The sequence below is a fragment of the Panthera pardus genome, unplaced genomic scaffold (genome assembly GCF_024362965.1).
Source record: "Panthera pardus isolate Hobbes unplaced genomic scaffold, ASM2436296v1 HiC_scaffold_18, whole genome shotgun sequence".
NCBI lineage: Eukaryota > Metazoa > Chordata > Mammalia > Carnivora > Felidae > Panthera > Panthera pardus.
In genome coordinates, this window is record NW_026526743.1 from 33,845,586 (window position 1) to 33,860,293 (window position 14,708).

At 47.3% G+C, this 14,708-nt stretch overlaps 1 protein-coding gene across 3 annotated transcripts in view; it reads left to right on the top strand.

Annotated features, from left to right (window-relative positions):
• NUP93 (nucleoporin 93) overlaps positions 1–14,708 on the top strand; it is a 103,877-nt gene that overhangs the window by 88,301 nt on the left and 868 nt on the right. For all 3 annotated transcript variants that reach the window (XM_019455885.2, XM_019455886.2, XM_019455888.2), the window contains 13 exons: positions 1,254–1,386; positions 3,037–3,194; positions 4,357–4,522; positions 4,792–4,885; positions 5,658–5,849; positions 6,444–6,570; positions 6,684–6,756; positions 7,066–7,110; positions 8,783–8,899; positions 9,671–9,789; positions 10,677–10,794; positions 11,235–11,318; positions 12,755–12,883. In XM_019455885.2, the coding sequence (XP_019311430.2) occupies positions 1,254–1,386; positions 3,037–3,194; positions 4,357–4,522; positions 4,792–4,885; positions 5,658–5,849; positions 6,444–6,570; positions 6,684–6,756; positions 7,066–7,110; positions 8,783–8,899; positions 9,671–9,789; positions 10,677–10,794; positions 11,235–11,318; positions 12,755–12,883 (1,555 nt within the window). The remainder of the gene's footprint in view (positions 1–1,253; positions 1,387–3,036; positions 3,195–4,356; positions 4,523–4,791; positions 4,886–5,657; positions 5,850–6,443; positions 6,571–6,683; positions 6,757–7,065; positions 7,111–8,782; positions 8,900–9,670; positions 9,790–10,676; positions 10,795–11,234; positions 11,319–12,754; positions 12,884–14,708) is intronic.

A 14,708-nucleotide genomic window follows, 5' to 3' on the forward strand; every position in this document is an offset into this window, starting at 1 on the left:
CTACAGGTTTTAAGGAATTGCACGATTTTAAGAATACTAGCAAATAAATGAAAAAGAAATGATACAAAATCCTTTGCAACCATCGGTGTGGTAATTGGTTCAGCAAGGACATCAGTGGAAACTGAAACCATTCAGTAGAAGATTGTTGGTGAACAGAATATTCACATGGCTTCCAAGTATTACTCCACAGGGTACTTATCAATTTCAGAGGGAAAGGTACTTTTACAAAAGGTGGTGAAATCTGGTGAGTGACACTTTTAAGCAGGTGATCAAACCAAATATTACCTGGGGCTCAGTGGGCAGTACCAGCATCAGCTGTGTGGGATTCTTGGCAACAGAGTTGAATCTTAATTAAATCATGAGGAAATGGTCTAGGTTGTGGGACATTCTACCCAACAGCTGGCCTGGATTCTTTTTAAAAGGTCAGTGTCATGGAAAATGGTGGTAGAATTACCCTAGAGTACAGGAAATGGAAATGGCATGAGAACCAAGTGCCATGCATTCCCTTGACTGGATCCTAGACTTGGGGGGAGAAACACAAACCATAAAGGGTATTATTAGGAAATTTGAACGTGGCTTATATTTTAGATAATAGCAGTGTGTTGATGTTCAGTTTCTTGCTGTCATAATGGTATCGAGGTTAGGTAGGAGAATGCCCTAGTTATTCCAAGGAACATAGTGAAGTATTTACAGATGAAGTAGCCCCTGCTTTCTGTATTTGTATACATTTTCAAATGGTTCAAAAAACAAGTGGGTGTGTATATGTACACGTGTGTACGTGTATATATATATATATGTATGTATCAACATAGAGAGAAACATGTGCACAAAGGCTAATAACAATTGATGAATCTCGGTAAAGGTTATATGAGTATTCATTGGGCTATTTTTTTAAATTTTTCATAGGTTTGAAATTTTCCAAAATAAAAAGTTTAAAAAGAATGCACCAAAGCATTCGGTTGTGAGCTGAAGCAACCTGTACATTAGGCCTTAATGCATTGGAAGTCTGCTGTTCTGTTCCTCGAGGGGTGCTTTTGAGCATCCACAGTGATGAAAGATCTGTACGGTGGTCTACTCCTCACTGAATCAGTAACATAGTTTGCTTTATGAAGCATGCACTGTTTCCTCCTCTGCGTTAGGTTTGAAGTCCAGGCCCTGCCCTGTAGAGTTCACAGTCTAATGTCAGGGATGTGGATACAGATACCTGTATGTGTTCTCAACCTTTTTTTTGTTTTCCTTTTCAATTTTTCCAGTTATAAGAATTACACCCTTGTGACTGTCTTTGGAAACTTGCATCAGGCCCAGCTAGGCGGGGTGCCTGGGACTTACCAGTTGGTTCGAAGTTTCTTGAACATTAAACTTCCGGCTCCCTTGCCTGGACTTCAGGTACTGGCATCTTTCTCTGTGTGATGAGTTACACGCCTGGAGTCGTCTCTCTGAGATAGGCATTGGCAGCGAAGATGAGGCTGTGTGTGGAAACTGCTGTATGGAAAAGAGACCAGAGTGGGGCTAGGAGAAAGGCTGGGGGGACCTTGCAGGAATCCAGGTGATGAGCAGATGGTGGCTGCTCAGCTCAGTGGAGGAGGGCTCAGGGGGAGGATGTCATTGGATTCTTGACGTGTTCTGAAAGTAGGCCCAGTAGGACTTGTTGAAGACTTGGATGTGGGAGTGACAGGCAGAGTCAGGGATGACTCTTGGGATTGTTGCTTCAAACATCTGGAAGAATGGAGTTAGATACAGTTCCTAGAATGTGACACTTTTCAGCTCATACATAGTCCAGTTGGGGGAATTATTTTATAGATTTAATACCCTGTGCAAAGCAGCACTAAGCCGGAGCTTTGTGCCAAGGTGGTGGGATACGGAGGAAGCTGTCTTGATAAAGGAGGTGAGGTTCACCCTGCGCTTGAAAAATAGGGGCTCACCTGCCACAGGTCTTAGAAAAGGGTGTTTAAGGTGGAGGGAACAACATGAACAGATGCGTGGAGGCAGGAAAGAGTATCTAGCATAGCATATCGGGTGTGAGGTAGGGCTTGGAAAACGTGGGACTGGCAGGTGAAAGCCTTGAGTGCCAGGCTAAAGCACTTTGTTTTTTTTTTGAGACAGAGAGAGAGACAGAGCATGAATGGGGGAGGGTGAGAGAGAGAGGGAGAAACAGAATCTGAAACAGGCTCCAGGCTCTGAGCCATCAGCCCAGAGCCCGACGCGGGGCTTGAACTCACAAACCGCAAGATCATGACCTGAGCTGAAGTCGGACGCTGAACCGACTGAGCCACTCAGGCGCCCCAGCACTTTGGATGTAAATACCTCAAAGGGGTTCAAGTGGAGAAGTGATAATGGTCAGATCTGGTTTTAGAAAGAGTCCTGTGGGGGGAAGGGTTGAGGGACCAAGAAAGGAAGTCTGAGGCCCACCCCTCTGGAGGAGCTGGAGAGAAGCGGAGAGAAAAGCAATCCCAGGCTTCCGTACAGATGATGACAGAAGCATTTGGAGGATAGACCAGCTCCGGTACTGGGACAGTGGGAGTGGAGCTGCCTTCTCAGATCCCCAGTGTCGAAAACAAAGATAGTCAGTGAATGAACAGCCGACAAATGAATGAAAGTGCCAGTGTCCGTTTGACTAATCATTTGTAGTTAACACTTTATAAACTCAAGTATAGTAATGGTAGTCTCTTACTGGTCGGTAAACTTTAGCCCTTGCTTTGCGGGGGTTGCAAGAGCGCACGTCTGTGAATTATCACAGAGCATGTTACCCAGTTACTGGCTACTGGGATTCCAAGGTGAATCCACAGGCTGGCTTTCAGTCAGGTGGAGCACATGGTGTTCTCAAGGAAAAGCTCTAGGGCCAGGCTGCATTCACCAGCTTGGACAAGGTACTTAATGTCCCTGTGCCTCAGTTTCCTTGTTTATAAAACAGGGAGGTCCCTACCTAACGGGGTGGTTGTGAAGCTGAAGTGACTTAGTATGAGAAGAGGGGAGTGTATCAGAAAGCCATCAGTTAGCTTTGTTTGCCTGCTTATTTGAGCATCTTTCCTCTTTTAGGATGGAGAAGTGGAAGGCCATCCTGTGTGGGCATTAATTTATTACTGCATGCGCTGTGGGGACCTGCTTGCCGCTTCGCAGGTGGTTAACCGAGCCCAGCACCAGCTGGGAGAATTTAAAACCTGGTTCCAGGAGTACATGAACAGCAAGGACAGAAGGTATGGTGAACGAGATGGTGCATCCAGAAGACGCCACGTGCCATCAACAGGGATTTGCTCCACCGGCGTTTGCTCTTTTTGCCCCGTGCATGGCTCAGAATAAGTTTCTGCTTGGGAAAAAAATGAAGTCTAGAAAGCAAGTAGAACTTGCCCGAGAGTATCAGTTGAGAACATTAAAAGAGCCCCATTCTGATACTGAAGCGTTTGTGTTTGGGGATTTTTCTGTTCCTGTGTGGGAGGGAGGCACTGTGGTTAGGAGCACGATTTTACATATCCTGTAAATCCCGGGCATATCCAGGATGCTTTACTTAAAAACTCTGCTGCATTACACTTCATTTAACACTCAGTGCTTTTGTGGTTGGCCCAATATGAAAATGTGCTGTCACACACTTCGTAGCTCAAAGGCTACAACGAGAAGTTAGTCATTTTGAAGTGCAATCATTGAAACTGGGTTTTTTGTTTGTTTGTTTTGTTTTCAGTTCTTTTCCATTAAGGAACTGCTAAGGATTAATTTTTCTCTGGGTTTTAATGTACTTGGGCTAAGTTCATATTCACTGAAACCCAGTTTAAATATATGTATTTGTATTTGAGACGAATAACGGTGGTTACTCTATTTTCTCCTGTGGAATACTAGCGATACTTTTCAAGGCAGGTTTTTAGACAGTGTTCATGATGCCATGTCCAGAGATTGTCGTAAACCATAAGCCTCTCTCTTTGCTCGCATTAGTGAGTTTAAAGTAGGGTTAATGGTGAAGAGACCCCGAAGCAAGGATCTGAGTGCAAGTAGTTTATTTTGGAGGTAATCTTACATGTATAAGGGAGCAAGGAGGTCAGAGTGGGGGCCAAGACACTTAAGGGAAGGACTCACTTTTGTCCATCACGGCTTGAGGGTTGCTGGGGAGTGCGGTGGAGTATTAATTCCCCAGCATTTCTGACGTGCCCCTGAAGGCCTCTGCCAGAGGAAGCCGGCAGGCGGGGGAGACGAAGGTGTTGGTGGCCGCACGTTGGATGAAAATGGTGGTAGCGGGGGATGTGGCTGGGGTGGTGTCTGTGAAGGAAGGCTGCGTAACTCTGCTATGTGGTTGGGACCCGGGGTGCTTGCAGGAACCCCTGAGGGTCTTCAGCATGTGTATCTATGCTGTCTGTTCCCTTGTGTCTTTAGGTTGTCACCAGCCACAGAGAACAAGCTCCGACTGCATTACCGCAGGGCCCTCAGGAACAACACGGACCCCTACAAGCGGGCCGTGTACTGTATCATTGGCAGATGCGACATCACCGACAACCAGAGCGAAGTAGCTGACAAAACCGAGGACTACCTGTGGCTGAAGGCAGGCACCGCTTCCCTTGCCTGAGCAGGGCGTTAGCCCCTTCCCTCTGCTTGTGTTCCGCACACACATTTTACCTGCTTAATGTGTGATGCCAGTAGGGTGATAGGGCTAGTGGATTTCCTGCCTCTTGACCCCGTTTTTTGTTGTATAGTTCTCAACCCGTAACCACAGCCATTAGCACAGCCTCGAGCTGCTGAGCAGCGACAGGTCTGCATGCCTGGCTCGGGACGTAGTTTGTACCAATGCATGTGTTTCTCTTGGGGGTTTAGTTGAACCAAGTGTGTTTTGATGACGACGGCACCAGCTCCCCACAAGACAGGCTCACTCTTTCACAGTTCCAGAAACAGTTGTTGGAAGACTATGGTAAGATACCCTGAACGGAACTACTTTCTCTGTCTTGTCCACCTAAGGTCACAACTTAGCTTTCCTCTAGGAACGTCCTTCGTCTCTGAGCTCCGGATCTTCAGAACACAACACAACACATCAGTGATTTCAAATTCAAGTAGAAGCCATGTGAGCTCAAGCAGTGTGTATGACTTACATGGTCATACACAGTAAAAGCTATTTTACTCCAGTTCTTTGAACTGCTCTGGTAGACGTTTGCTCAGGGAGAGACAGAGGCAGGACTTGGCTATTGCTTCCTTGGGGATCTCGCAATGACTGTATCTGAGCGTAAATGAGGGGGACATAGCTCTCCCTCCTCACTGTTTCTGTTTAAGAATTCTGGGAGCAAAAGAAGGTCCCAACTAGTGGCCAGCATTTATTGAATTCACATACCTGTGAATCTGAGTGAACTGAAGTATCTTTGAAATCTTCATTCCTCTCCTTATCGAGTGACTCTTCGCAGGGCAAAGGAGATAAACAGCCTCTTTTATGTGTCGTCCTAAGGTCCTGAACTCTGTTTCTCTCCCACTTATGCAAGCGGTTTGGGTTTTACAGCACGACCCCACTCGCCAGTTGTGTTGTGAGGTCTGGAGAAGGTTGTGGAACCAGGTCATGGTTCCTGTGGCAGTCCACCGTGCCCGGGGCCCCCTTCATCCAGTCAGCAGGTCCTCTGAGCACGCGGGGCTTCTGCCTGGGGTCGGGGCTGCTGAGAGCCTGGCTCCTGAGTCAGCTTCGCCTCCTCCTCCCCCAGGCGAGTCCCACTTCACGGTGAACCAGCAGCCCTTCCTGTACTTCCAAGTACTCTTCCTGACGGCACAGTTCGAGGCTGCCATCGCTTTTCTCTTCCGCATGGAGCGGCTGCGCTGCCATGCAGTCCACGTGGCGCTGGTCCTCTTTGAGCTGAAGCTGCTTTTAAAATCCTCGGGACAGAGTGCTCAGCTCCGTGAGTATTTGTTGGCACTGGCGTCCCCATCACTCACCCCCTCCCCCATCGGGCGGCAGCACACACGCACCTGCCACCACCGAGGCTTTGGGCACATGGTGCAAGTCGTGTCAGGGCAGTGGAGGTAGCACTGTGTGAAGGGCTAGCTCTGTGGCCAGTCGGTCGGACCGCCCGGAGAATGAGCGGGAAGCAGTCCCTGGAGTCCTGAGTCACATTCCGTTAGGGCCCTAAGCGGAAACCCCAGCCGCCACTCTCTGTGCCCACCTGCCCGGGGCGGGAGAGTCTGAAGAGGGGCAGAAGACAAATGTGGATGAATGCCTGCAGACTCCTTAGCAGTGCAGCCCGGTCTCCTCAGAGCGCGAGCCGTAACGGCCAGCGGTCTCCACCTTCCAGTGTGAGAGCAGCGCGCTAGTAACGGACTCCAGAATGCCGTTTCCCCCTCTGCTTGGAAAGCAGCTGAGGACAGGGTAGTGCAGCTTACATTGGCAAACGTTGGTCAGGCTGCAGGGTCTTTGGATTCAGCTCCCATAATTCCCGGTTGCCTGGGTCAGACGGGCAGGATGGTCGTGACCGGTTCTGTCCCCCACGGTGCAGTCAGCCACGAGCCTGGCGACCCTCCCTGCATGCGGCGGCTGAACTTTGTGCGGCTACTCATGCTCTACACCCGCAAGTTTGAGTCCACAGACCCGAGGGAGGCACTCCAGTACTTCTACTTCCTCAGGTAACACCCACTTTTGACCATTGACTTCGGCTGGCTTTCATCTCTGTCATCCTGAGAACGATTAGAGACCTCAGGTCCACGCCAGAAACCGTGTTGCTTTTGTCCCCTTCCAGGGATGAGAAAGATAGTCAAGGAGAAAACATGTTTTTGCGCTGCGTGAGTGAGCTTGTGATAGAAAGTCGAGAGGTACGTCGGTCCCTCCTTTCTCCCACCCACGATTTGCAGTGCACACACCCGTGCTGACGTGATGCTGTGTGGTCACGCTAGCATGGCTGTGGCGGATGAGGCCCGGGGCGGGGTTAGCGGGGGGTTCGGTTGTCTTTGCTTTCTTGGTTTCTGATCGCGAAAATACCGATTCAGTCTCACTGTTTTCTGATTCATGTAAAACTTCTCCTGCCTCCGCTGTTTTCTTCCTCTCTTTTGTGTCCAGAGAATTGTGGATTGTGTGTATATCGTTGTCCAGTAAATTGAGTACACTTTTTTTTGTCTCCACAGTTCGATATGATTCTTGGGAAACTAGAGAATGATGGAAGTAGAAAGGTGGGTTAAATGTGCCTCTAGAGATGTGTTAGTTTGCAGTTGGGGATGTACAGTTGTCAAAAAAATATAGTTAAATCTTAGGATTCAAAGTAATAAAGATGCAGATCTTAACGAAATTGTAGTTTAAGCAGCAAAGAATGGCCACAAATGATGCCCTTGATCTTAACACACATCTGTTTCTCTAAACTATGTAAATGTATAGCAAGATAGCTTTTTTGTTCTTAGTAATCTCTACATCCAGTAGGGGGCTTGAACCCACAACCCCAGGATCAAGAGTCAACAGGCTCTACTGACTGAGCCAGCCAGGCACCCCGATCAGATAGCTTTTTTATTATGTGCAGAGGACTCATCTGTTCGTGCCTGCTGATTTTTGAGCTAAGAAGACTGCATTTCTGTCATTCTTGGCTCAGAAAATATGCAAGAAAAGGAATTATTTACTGCACCTACTCTCCCCAGATAAAAAAGTTAGAAATATGCTTGACCTCTCTCAGAAGGTAGTTTCTGAGGGCTGAGAACTTCACTCTGACCCTGGAGATACAGCTGTGCCTGTGACCTTAGTGATTCCCTGAGACCTGTCGTGCGCAGTGGGAGCCATAGCTAAAGGTGCAGAGGCCCTGGTGCCAAAAACCAGTCTGACCCCACACAGGCATTCTCCTGGTGGCTTTGGGAAAGTCACCTGCGTCTCTCAGGAACTCCCTTTCCTCACTTGTAAAGATGGGTGGTTTGGACCCAGCAATCTCAAGATGAGCTCGCAATGTGCACACCTTCCAGCTCAGAAGAACGGACAGTGACGGTACTGGTGACAATGGCCATGCTTATTGAGCAGTGACATTTGCCAAGCACTGTGCTGAATGTTTTATAGGTATTTTTTAACTGATCACCACAATAATGATCCAACAAGGTGGTTTTCAAATGAGGAAAAGAAAACAAGAGCAGTTCATTATTTCCCGCAGGATCACACAGCTAGTAAGAAGGGGAGGTGGAATTTGAATCCAGTCCTTTGTGACTCCAGAGCCCATGCTCTTCACTTGTCTCCTGTGCCGCCTCCAGGGTGGCAGGAGCAGGTCACCCCGACTTGGTCTAGCGCTGATGGAAAATCAGAATAGCCTGTCAGATGTCACTCTGTCCACACTAGCTCTTCTGTGGTTCCTAAGGCCTCTCGTGCTCTCCTGACCATTTGGTTGCTGTTGAATGTTAATGGTGATTTTTAAAAAAAATATCCTGATGCCATTTGCCATATATTTTTTCAGCACCGAATTTCTTTTACCATCTGTCTTAGAAAACAAATCCAGAATCTTTCAGGTATTTTCTCTGAGCCTCCTGGTTTTTCCTCCTAGTGCCTACGCATCAGCAAATTTAAAATCATTGACTCTTTCACCTACCCTCTGGATCATGTTGGACAATCAGGCAGCACAGACGTCTTATTGCTGACTCCTCTGTGCTGCCCGTGAGTCTGCTTCTTCATCTGTAGTTTCCTTGGTCCCTTTCATATGTTTAATAGGACCTTACATCTTCCAGAATGCCAGAGTCTAGCAGATGAAATATATGCATTGCCTAGGGCAGGCATTTTCAGTTAAAGTCGTTTTCAGATCCCAACTGCTTCTGTGTGTTTAAATTAACAGTTCTGCGTACCCATCTCTCTCCTCCTCCCCTCTGTAATTTGTCTTGTCAGCCTGGAGTCATAGATAAGTTTACTAGTGACACAAAGCCTATTATCAACAAAGTTGCTTCCGTGGCAGAAAATAAAGGACTGTTTGAAGAAGCAGCAAAGCTCTATGACCTTGCCAAGGTAAGACATGCCCTTTTCCTTCTTCTGTACTTAATAGATCCGTCGGCCTTTTGGCATTAAATGCACAAACAGTTTGACAATGCCACTGTTGCACCGCTGTCCTGATGAGGCATTTTCTCCTAGTGCTTGGCAGTTAATGGTCCGGTCAGGGTGAAATTCCCATTTTACAGAGTTACCTCTGCCCATAAAGTATTTCTGGCCAAATAAGAACAACATATTGCCCGGACATCCTGTAGGCCTTGAGCTCTCCTCTCACTTGGCAGCAGAATAGGCGTCCATCATATTTCGATGGTGAAGCTTTGGGACAAAATGCCTTCGTGCTTACCCTTCTGGTCGCCACAGACACGCTCGTGAGGCCTGTGTGTTAGGGAAGGCGGTGACAGCTGAGGTGCTTCGAGAGAACTAGAATAAGTACTTCGACATGAGGACATATGGTGACTGCTGATCATTACGTGGCCTAAAAAAGATTATGCTCTTTCTTTTATAAACTGAGAAAAGTGGGCCAAAAGAAGGTTTATAATTCATTTTTTGTTAATTCAAAGATGTTTTGAATGAGTTCTAATTAAGATGTGGAAAAATGCGCGGACATTAAGGGTCCAGCTTAATGAGCTTTCCATAGGTGTATATCTGTAACCATCATCCAGATCAAGGTACAGAATGTTTTAATCCATCACCCCAGAACGTTCCCTCTTTTGGTTATTTTGTTTTTCCTTTTCTCTTTTACTGATTATTTATAATCGATTCCTTCCTTAATTTTAAAAAATGGAACAGAATGCTGACAAGGTGCTAGAGCTGATGAACAAACTGCTCAGCCCTGTTGTCCCCCAGATCAGCGCACCACAGTCCAACAAAGAGAGGCTGAAGAACATGGCGCTCTCCATCGCGGAACGGTAAGACCGAGAGCTGGCGCCGAGGGGGCACGGCGCCAGTGCCAGGCTGCCCGTGCCCACCACATGCGTCTTCAGCTTTACTAGTCACATCAGGTGGCCTTCCAGAGTCTCCCCATCCCCCCAGCACTGCTTGAGAGTTCTTTTTGCCCCACATCATAACCAGTACTTGTCGCTATCAGAGTTTAAAGTTTTGCTAGAAAGAAGGGTATGAAAGCGTATGTCAACATTCTAATCTTGCTCATTAAGTTTAACTCTGGGCATTGTACTCCTCTATACACAGTTATAAGCCATCTTAAAGACATTTTGGAGCGAAGCTAGTGATAGGTGGATGGGGGAATTCTTAGAGATGGTAGTGGCCAGTGTTTAAGAGCCACCTTCTTCCTTCTTTGGTGAGATAACGGAGTTATCAGACTTTATTTGGTGGAGCTCCCAGGCTGAGGCCACAGTCATTACCTTTTGTGCTCTTCTACAGATACTCCTAGTAAAGTGACTTAGAGAAAACTGGGTTCGAGATGCTTTCCTGGGGTAGCACAGAAGAAGACTCCTGATCAAATAATCCATTTAGCAAACACTCTACAGTGGTAGCCACTGGACTTTTGACCCATCAGAACCTTTTTATCCTTCCTGGAGATTTGGATGCTTAATGGTGGCCGAGGCCGAGGTGGCACGAGCCATGCTTCGTGCAGAATATTTACAGATGGATTCGTATCAAATCCACCATCAACTTCTTGGCCATTGGAAAAGAAACGCTATTTTCCACTCCTTAATTCACCTCACCTAGAGATTTCAAGAGGTTTTGAGATTTTTCAAATGCTATCCTAAAGTTACAGATTGCATAGAAATTCATAATTATCCCTGTCCCCTCTTCCCTCTTCTTTGTCTTTCAGGTATAGGGCTCAGGGAATCAGTGCAAATAAATTTGTGGATTCCACGTTCTATCTTCTGTTGGACTTGATCACCTTTTTTGACGAGTATCACAGTGGTCATATTGACAGAGCCTTTGATGTAAGTTTTAAGAGGGCTATTTGAAGTGCAGGTTGATGTATGCCCTTGGAAATCCAAAACACTATATGGGATGCATCTAAAACAAAGGAAATGTTACCAACGTGCCTGTTAAGCAAAGAAGACAAGTATGACCCTGGGACTTGAAAGGGGATTTCTGTGTTGCTCTTTTTTCTCTCTGCTCCCCATTCCTTTCCTCATTAGTCTGAAAATGGAGAGATTTCTTGGAGTAACTTGCAATCTCTGAATTTTAGAATTGCCTCAGAAAATGTGGTTGGGAATTTAGTCAGAAAATTAGACCAAAGCCTTTGTGTGTTTGAGGGAAGGTAGTATTTTGTATTAAAGAGCCCTTTGTAACATGTGAGATGCTTGCTGTCTGTCTAAGGAGACAAGATGACTGATGGTTATTTCATATGCAGCCGGTCGGGTTTTGTTTTAAACAGATCATTGATCGTTTGAAGCTGGTGCCCCTGAATCAGGAAAGTGTGGAAGAGAGAGTGGCTGCCTTCAGAAATTTCAGCGATGAAGTGAGTCCTTTTCTTCCTGCATTATAGAATTTTTTCCCCACTTCTGCTGAAAGCTTTTGTTTTAGTGTAGCTGATGATGTTAAGAGTCCCAGTACACTAACCATGTAGACTGAGTTTAATAAGGCGAGTCCAATTTCAGATATTCCTAGGTTGGTTTTCTGTGAGTACACATATCCCCATCAGGTCATTGTCCAAATTCCTGACTCAGAAAACACAGTCTCTTTAGTGATTAGACATGTTCTTGGGGGCACAGATTCCTGGTTGATCCTGTGTGGTCTGGTTTAAATCTGTATTATCCACTTGTTCTAGAGGGAATCTTAGTGCTTAACTCTGATCTTCCTTAAGTAGTTCCATTGGGTGTATGAAACATGCACCATGATGCACCTCCTTCTTTCGCTTCTCTGAACTGTTTGTCTTGAGAAGCAGAACAGTGACCATGGACTCAGTTGCCAGCCCATGAGCCCCAGAGCCGCTGTCTCTCTGCAGAGTTTCTAGCACATTGCCACCGTCTAGCCCAAGGGTGCGCGGTTGAGCTGCCCACTGGAATTTCTAAGAGGCTGTAAAAAATCTTCATACCCAAGGCCTACCCCAGAAATTCTGGCTTCTCTGATCTGGACTGGCCCAAGACTTCTCTGGTTGTTCCCACATGTAAAAAACTCTTCTCTAGAACCACAGACACAGGGCCAGCTGCCTGGCCCTGGGATGTCACTAGCTGTTTCCATTTAAAACCGTTACACAGTAAGCAAATACCTCTTATGAAGACATGTTTTTGTTTTAGAGGAAGAGGGAAGGCCAGCTTCTGCACGCGGGGGGCTGTTGCCTGCTGTGGTACTCAGTTTAGAAGGTCTTGCCCCTTGCAGACCTGCCTTTCTTACCTGCTGTCATTTCTACCCCAGCCACTTCCCCTGTTGTTGTTTCTTGCCTTCCCCGGGATATACTGTTCACTGCGTTAGGGAATGAAGTGGTGCACCAGGGTCTGCCCTTGAAGACGCTCCCAACGACTCTGCTAGGGCTGGGCAGGTTCAGTGGAGACAGTCTGGCTGGTCTAAGATAGTGGGGAGTGGCGGGGCCTGGAGAACCAGTGTGCACATCCCTACCTACTGACATTGAAATCCAGACTTCTTACGGTAATCACTCTGCTGGCCAGTCCAAGCCTACATAGTGGCCAGATACGGTCAGCATGCTTTTGGCTCGCTGCCCCTCTTTATGCCTAGGAGGAATGGCATACAGAAAGGAGAAGAATAATCTGTCTCACCTGATCATCATTGCCTGTGCTTTGCTCTCATGCTTGACATGGCAGTGCCATTGGCTGCTTTTTGGTGACCCTGTAGTTCTCTCCCTGGCAGCTGTGGGACGTGATGTGCCTGGACATACACTGGTTGTCGGCCCCAGGGCTTGGTGCTTTTTCCTTACTTCATGTGTTTTTCTCTGGGCAGATCAGGCACAACCTCTCAGAAGTGCTTCTCGCCACCATGAACATCTTGTTCACACAGTTTAAGAGGCTCAAAGGGACAAGTCCGTCCTCGGCATCCAGGCCCCAGCGAGTCGTCGAGGACCGTGACTCTGTAAGATCCCAGCGTTGGCCAGAACCATCGCTGAGAACCACCTTTCTGGTCTGCTGTCCTCGGCATCTCATGAGACCCCTGCTCCTGACCCCAAATGCTCTTTCCTCACTGCCTAGCTGCTGAGTAAACCTTGTGTGAGGCTCTCAGAAGAAATTGAACATTAACGGGATCACCGCTGCTCTCAAGTTTTAAAAAAAAGTGAAGTCTGCAGATACTACCTTTTAAAAAATCAAACAGAATACTAATTTGTGGTGATTCCATAGGAATTTCATATACATTTTGAAATCGGAAGGTTATTTTGTGAGTCTCAGCTCAGCACTTTCATCAGAATCATAAGTACTTCTGGTCAACAATGAATTTGATTCAATGAATTTGATTCTGCCCTCATCTGAACCTCTCAGTGACCCCAGAGAGGTACCTTGAGGCAGTGATTGTTATCCCCACTTTACAGCTGAGGGAACTGAGGCCCCGGGTCAGGAAGCAGTTTGCTTTTGCAGGCCCCTCAGGTGATGGTGAAGGAGCCGTGTCTGGAAGCTGAGCCGTCTGACATGCGGCCAGGACTCCTTCCGCTGCCTTTGGGGCCTCCAGCATCGTGTGGCTCAAGCCAGGTCCAGGTGGATGGTAGCCTGGGGCTTGCACGGCATATGTTGTCCGGTTGATTTGACAAAAGGGCGTAGGTGCTTGACCCCATGAAAACTACCTTTCCCTTAACTTCCCCACTTAATGTTTGAAATCCTGTCTTCTGCCTCCAAGGGTGTGTGTGGGGGCTCTCTCAGCTGTGACCCTACAGGCACTGTCGTGACAGAATTGCTGTCTAGTGAGTGATGGTGGAAATTTTCACCGTCAGCAGCGTAGGTGGCAGTGCTCGGGATGGTCCACTGAGTGGTAGGCCCATCCCCGGGTGCCCCAGAGCAGCTGCTGGTCTGCCATCCACCCTTTGGGCAGGCTAGAACCTGGACCGCATAAAAGATACACGTCAGGAGACGTGCCAGCAGTGGCTCATTGTGCCTGGGCCTCGGCAGACAAGTGTTGAGGTGGTGGACATTTCCGGTGCTCTGTGGGCTCCTCATAGGGCGGGGGGGCGGGTGGCTGCCCCCACAGAGAGTGCCGCTGTGGCCTTGCAGGCCTTTTCCCACATGTGAAGGAATAGTTTCAGGACCAGCTGAACTCACGTTCTGTGTGTCTCAAGCTTTCTTTTTTAGACCCTTGGTTTTCACATACCATGAATAAAGCCATTCTCCTGTCTGCCTGTCACCCACTACACCTTTTCTCTGAAAGCTAGGGGTGAGCAGGGTCACAGAGAGACTTCTGTGTAAAAGCTCCCTGCCCGAGAAGTGGCTTCGTGCTGTAAAGTGCAGAGCTGCCCATTGAGGGGGTGAGTCCCTCTGCCTGAACACTCCTAAAGTTCACTTACAGTAGCTTCAGATGACGCATGAGAGCCCATGCACTTTTGAAGAAAATCTAATGGGTACTCTCATCATAAAGTAAAAATGTCTTTCGGTTTGGACATTAACTAGGATATATGCTTGCCAGTTTATTTCATCTATCAGGTAAAAAGCCCATGGCTTTCAGATTTCTTCTTGAATGGTCCTTAGGAAGCCTAGTAAGTGACCCCTGAGTTACCCTTAAAAGTCTTGTTACTGGTCTAAAAGAGGTTTGTAGACTCTCCCTTTGTACTCCAGATCTAGTTTCCTTTCTTGCTCCTATAAGCATCCAGCACATCTCAACACGGGGCAACCCGAAGCTGTTCTTCTAAGTTTCTTTATTCTGTATTTAGTAATTTATCCCCTGGAAATCAGGGTGAAGATTGTCTTTTTTTTTTTTT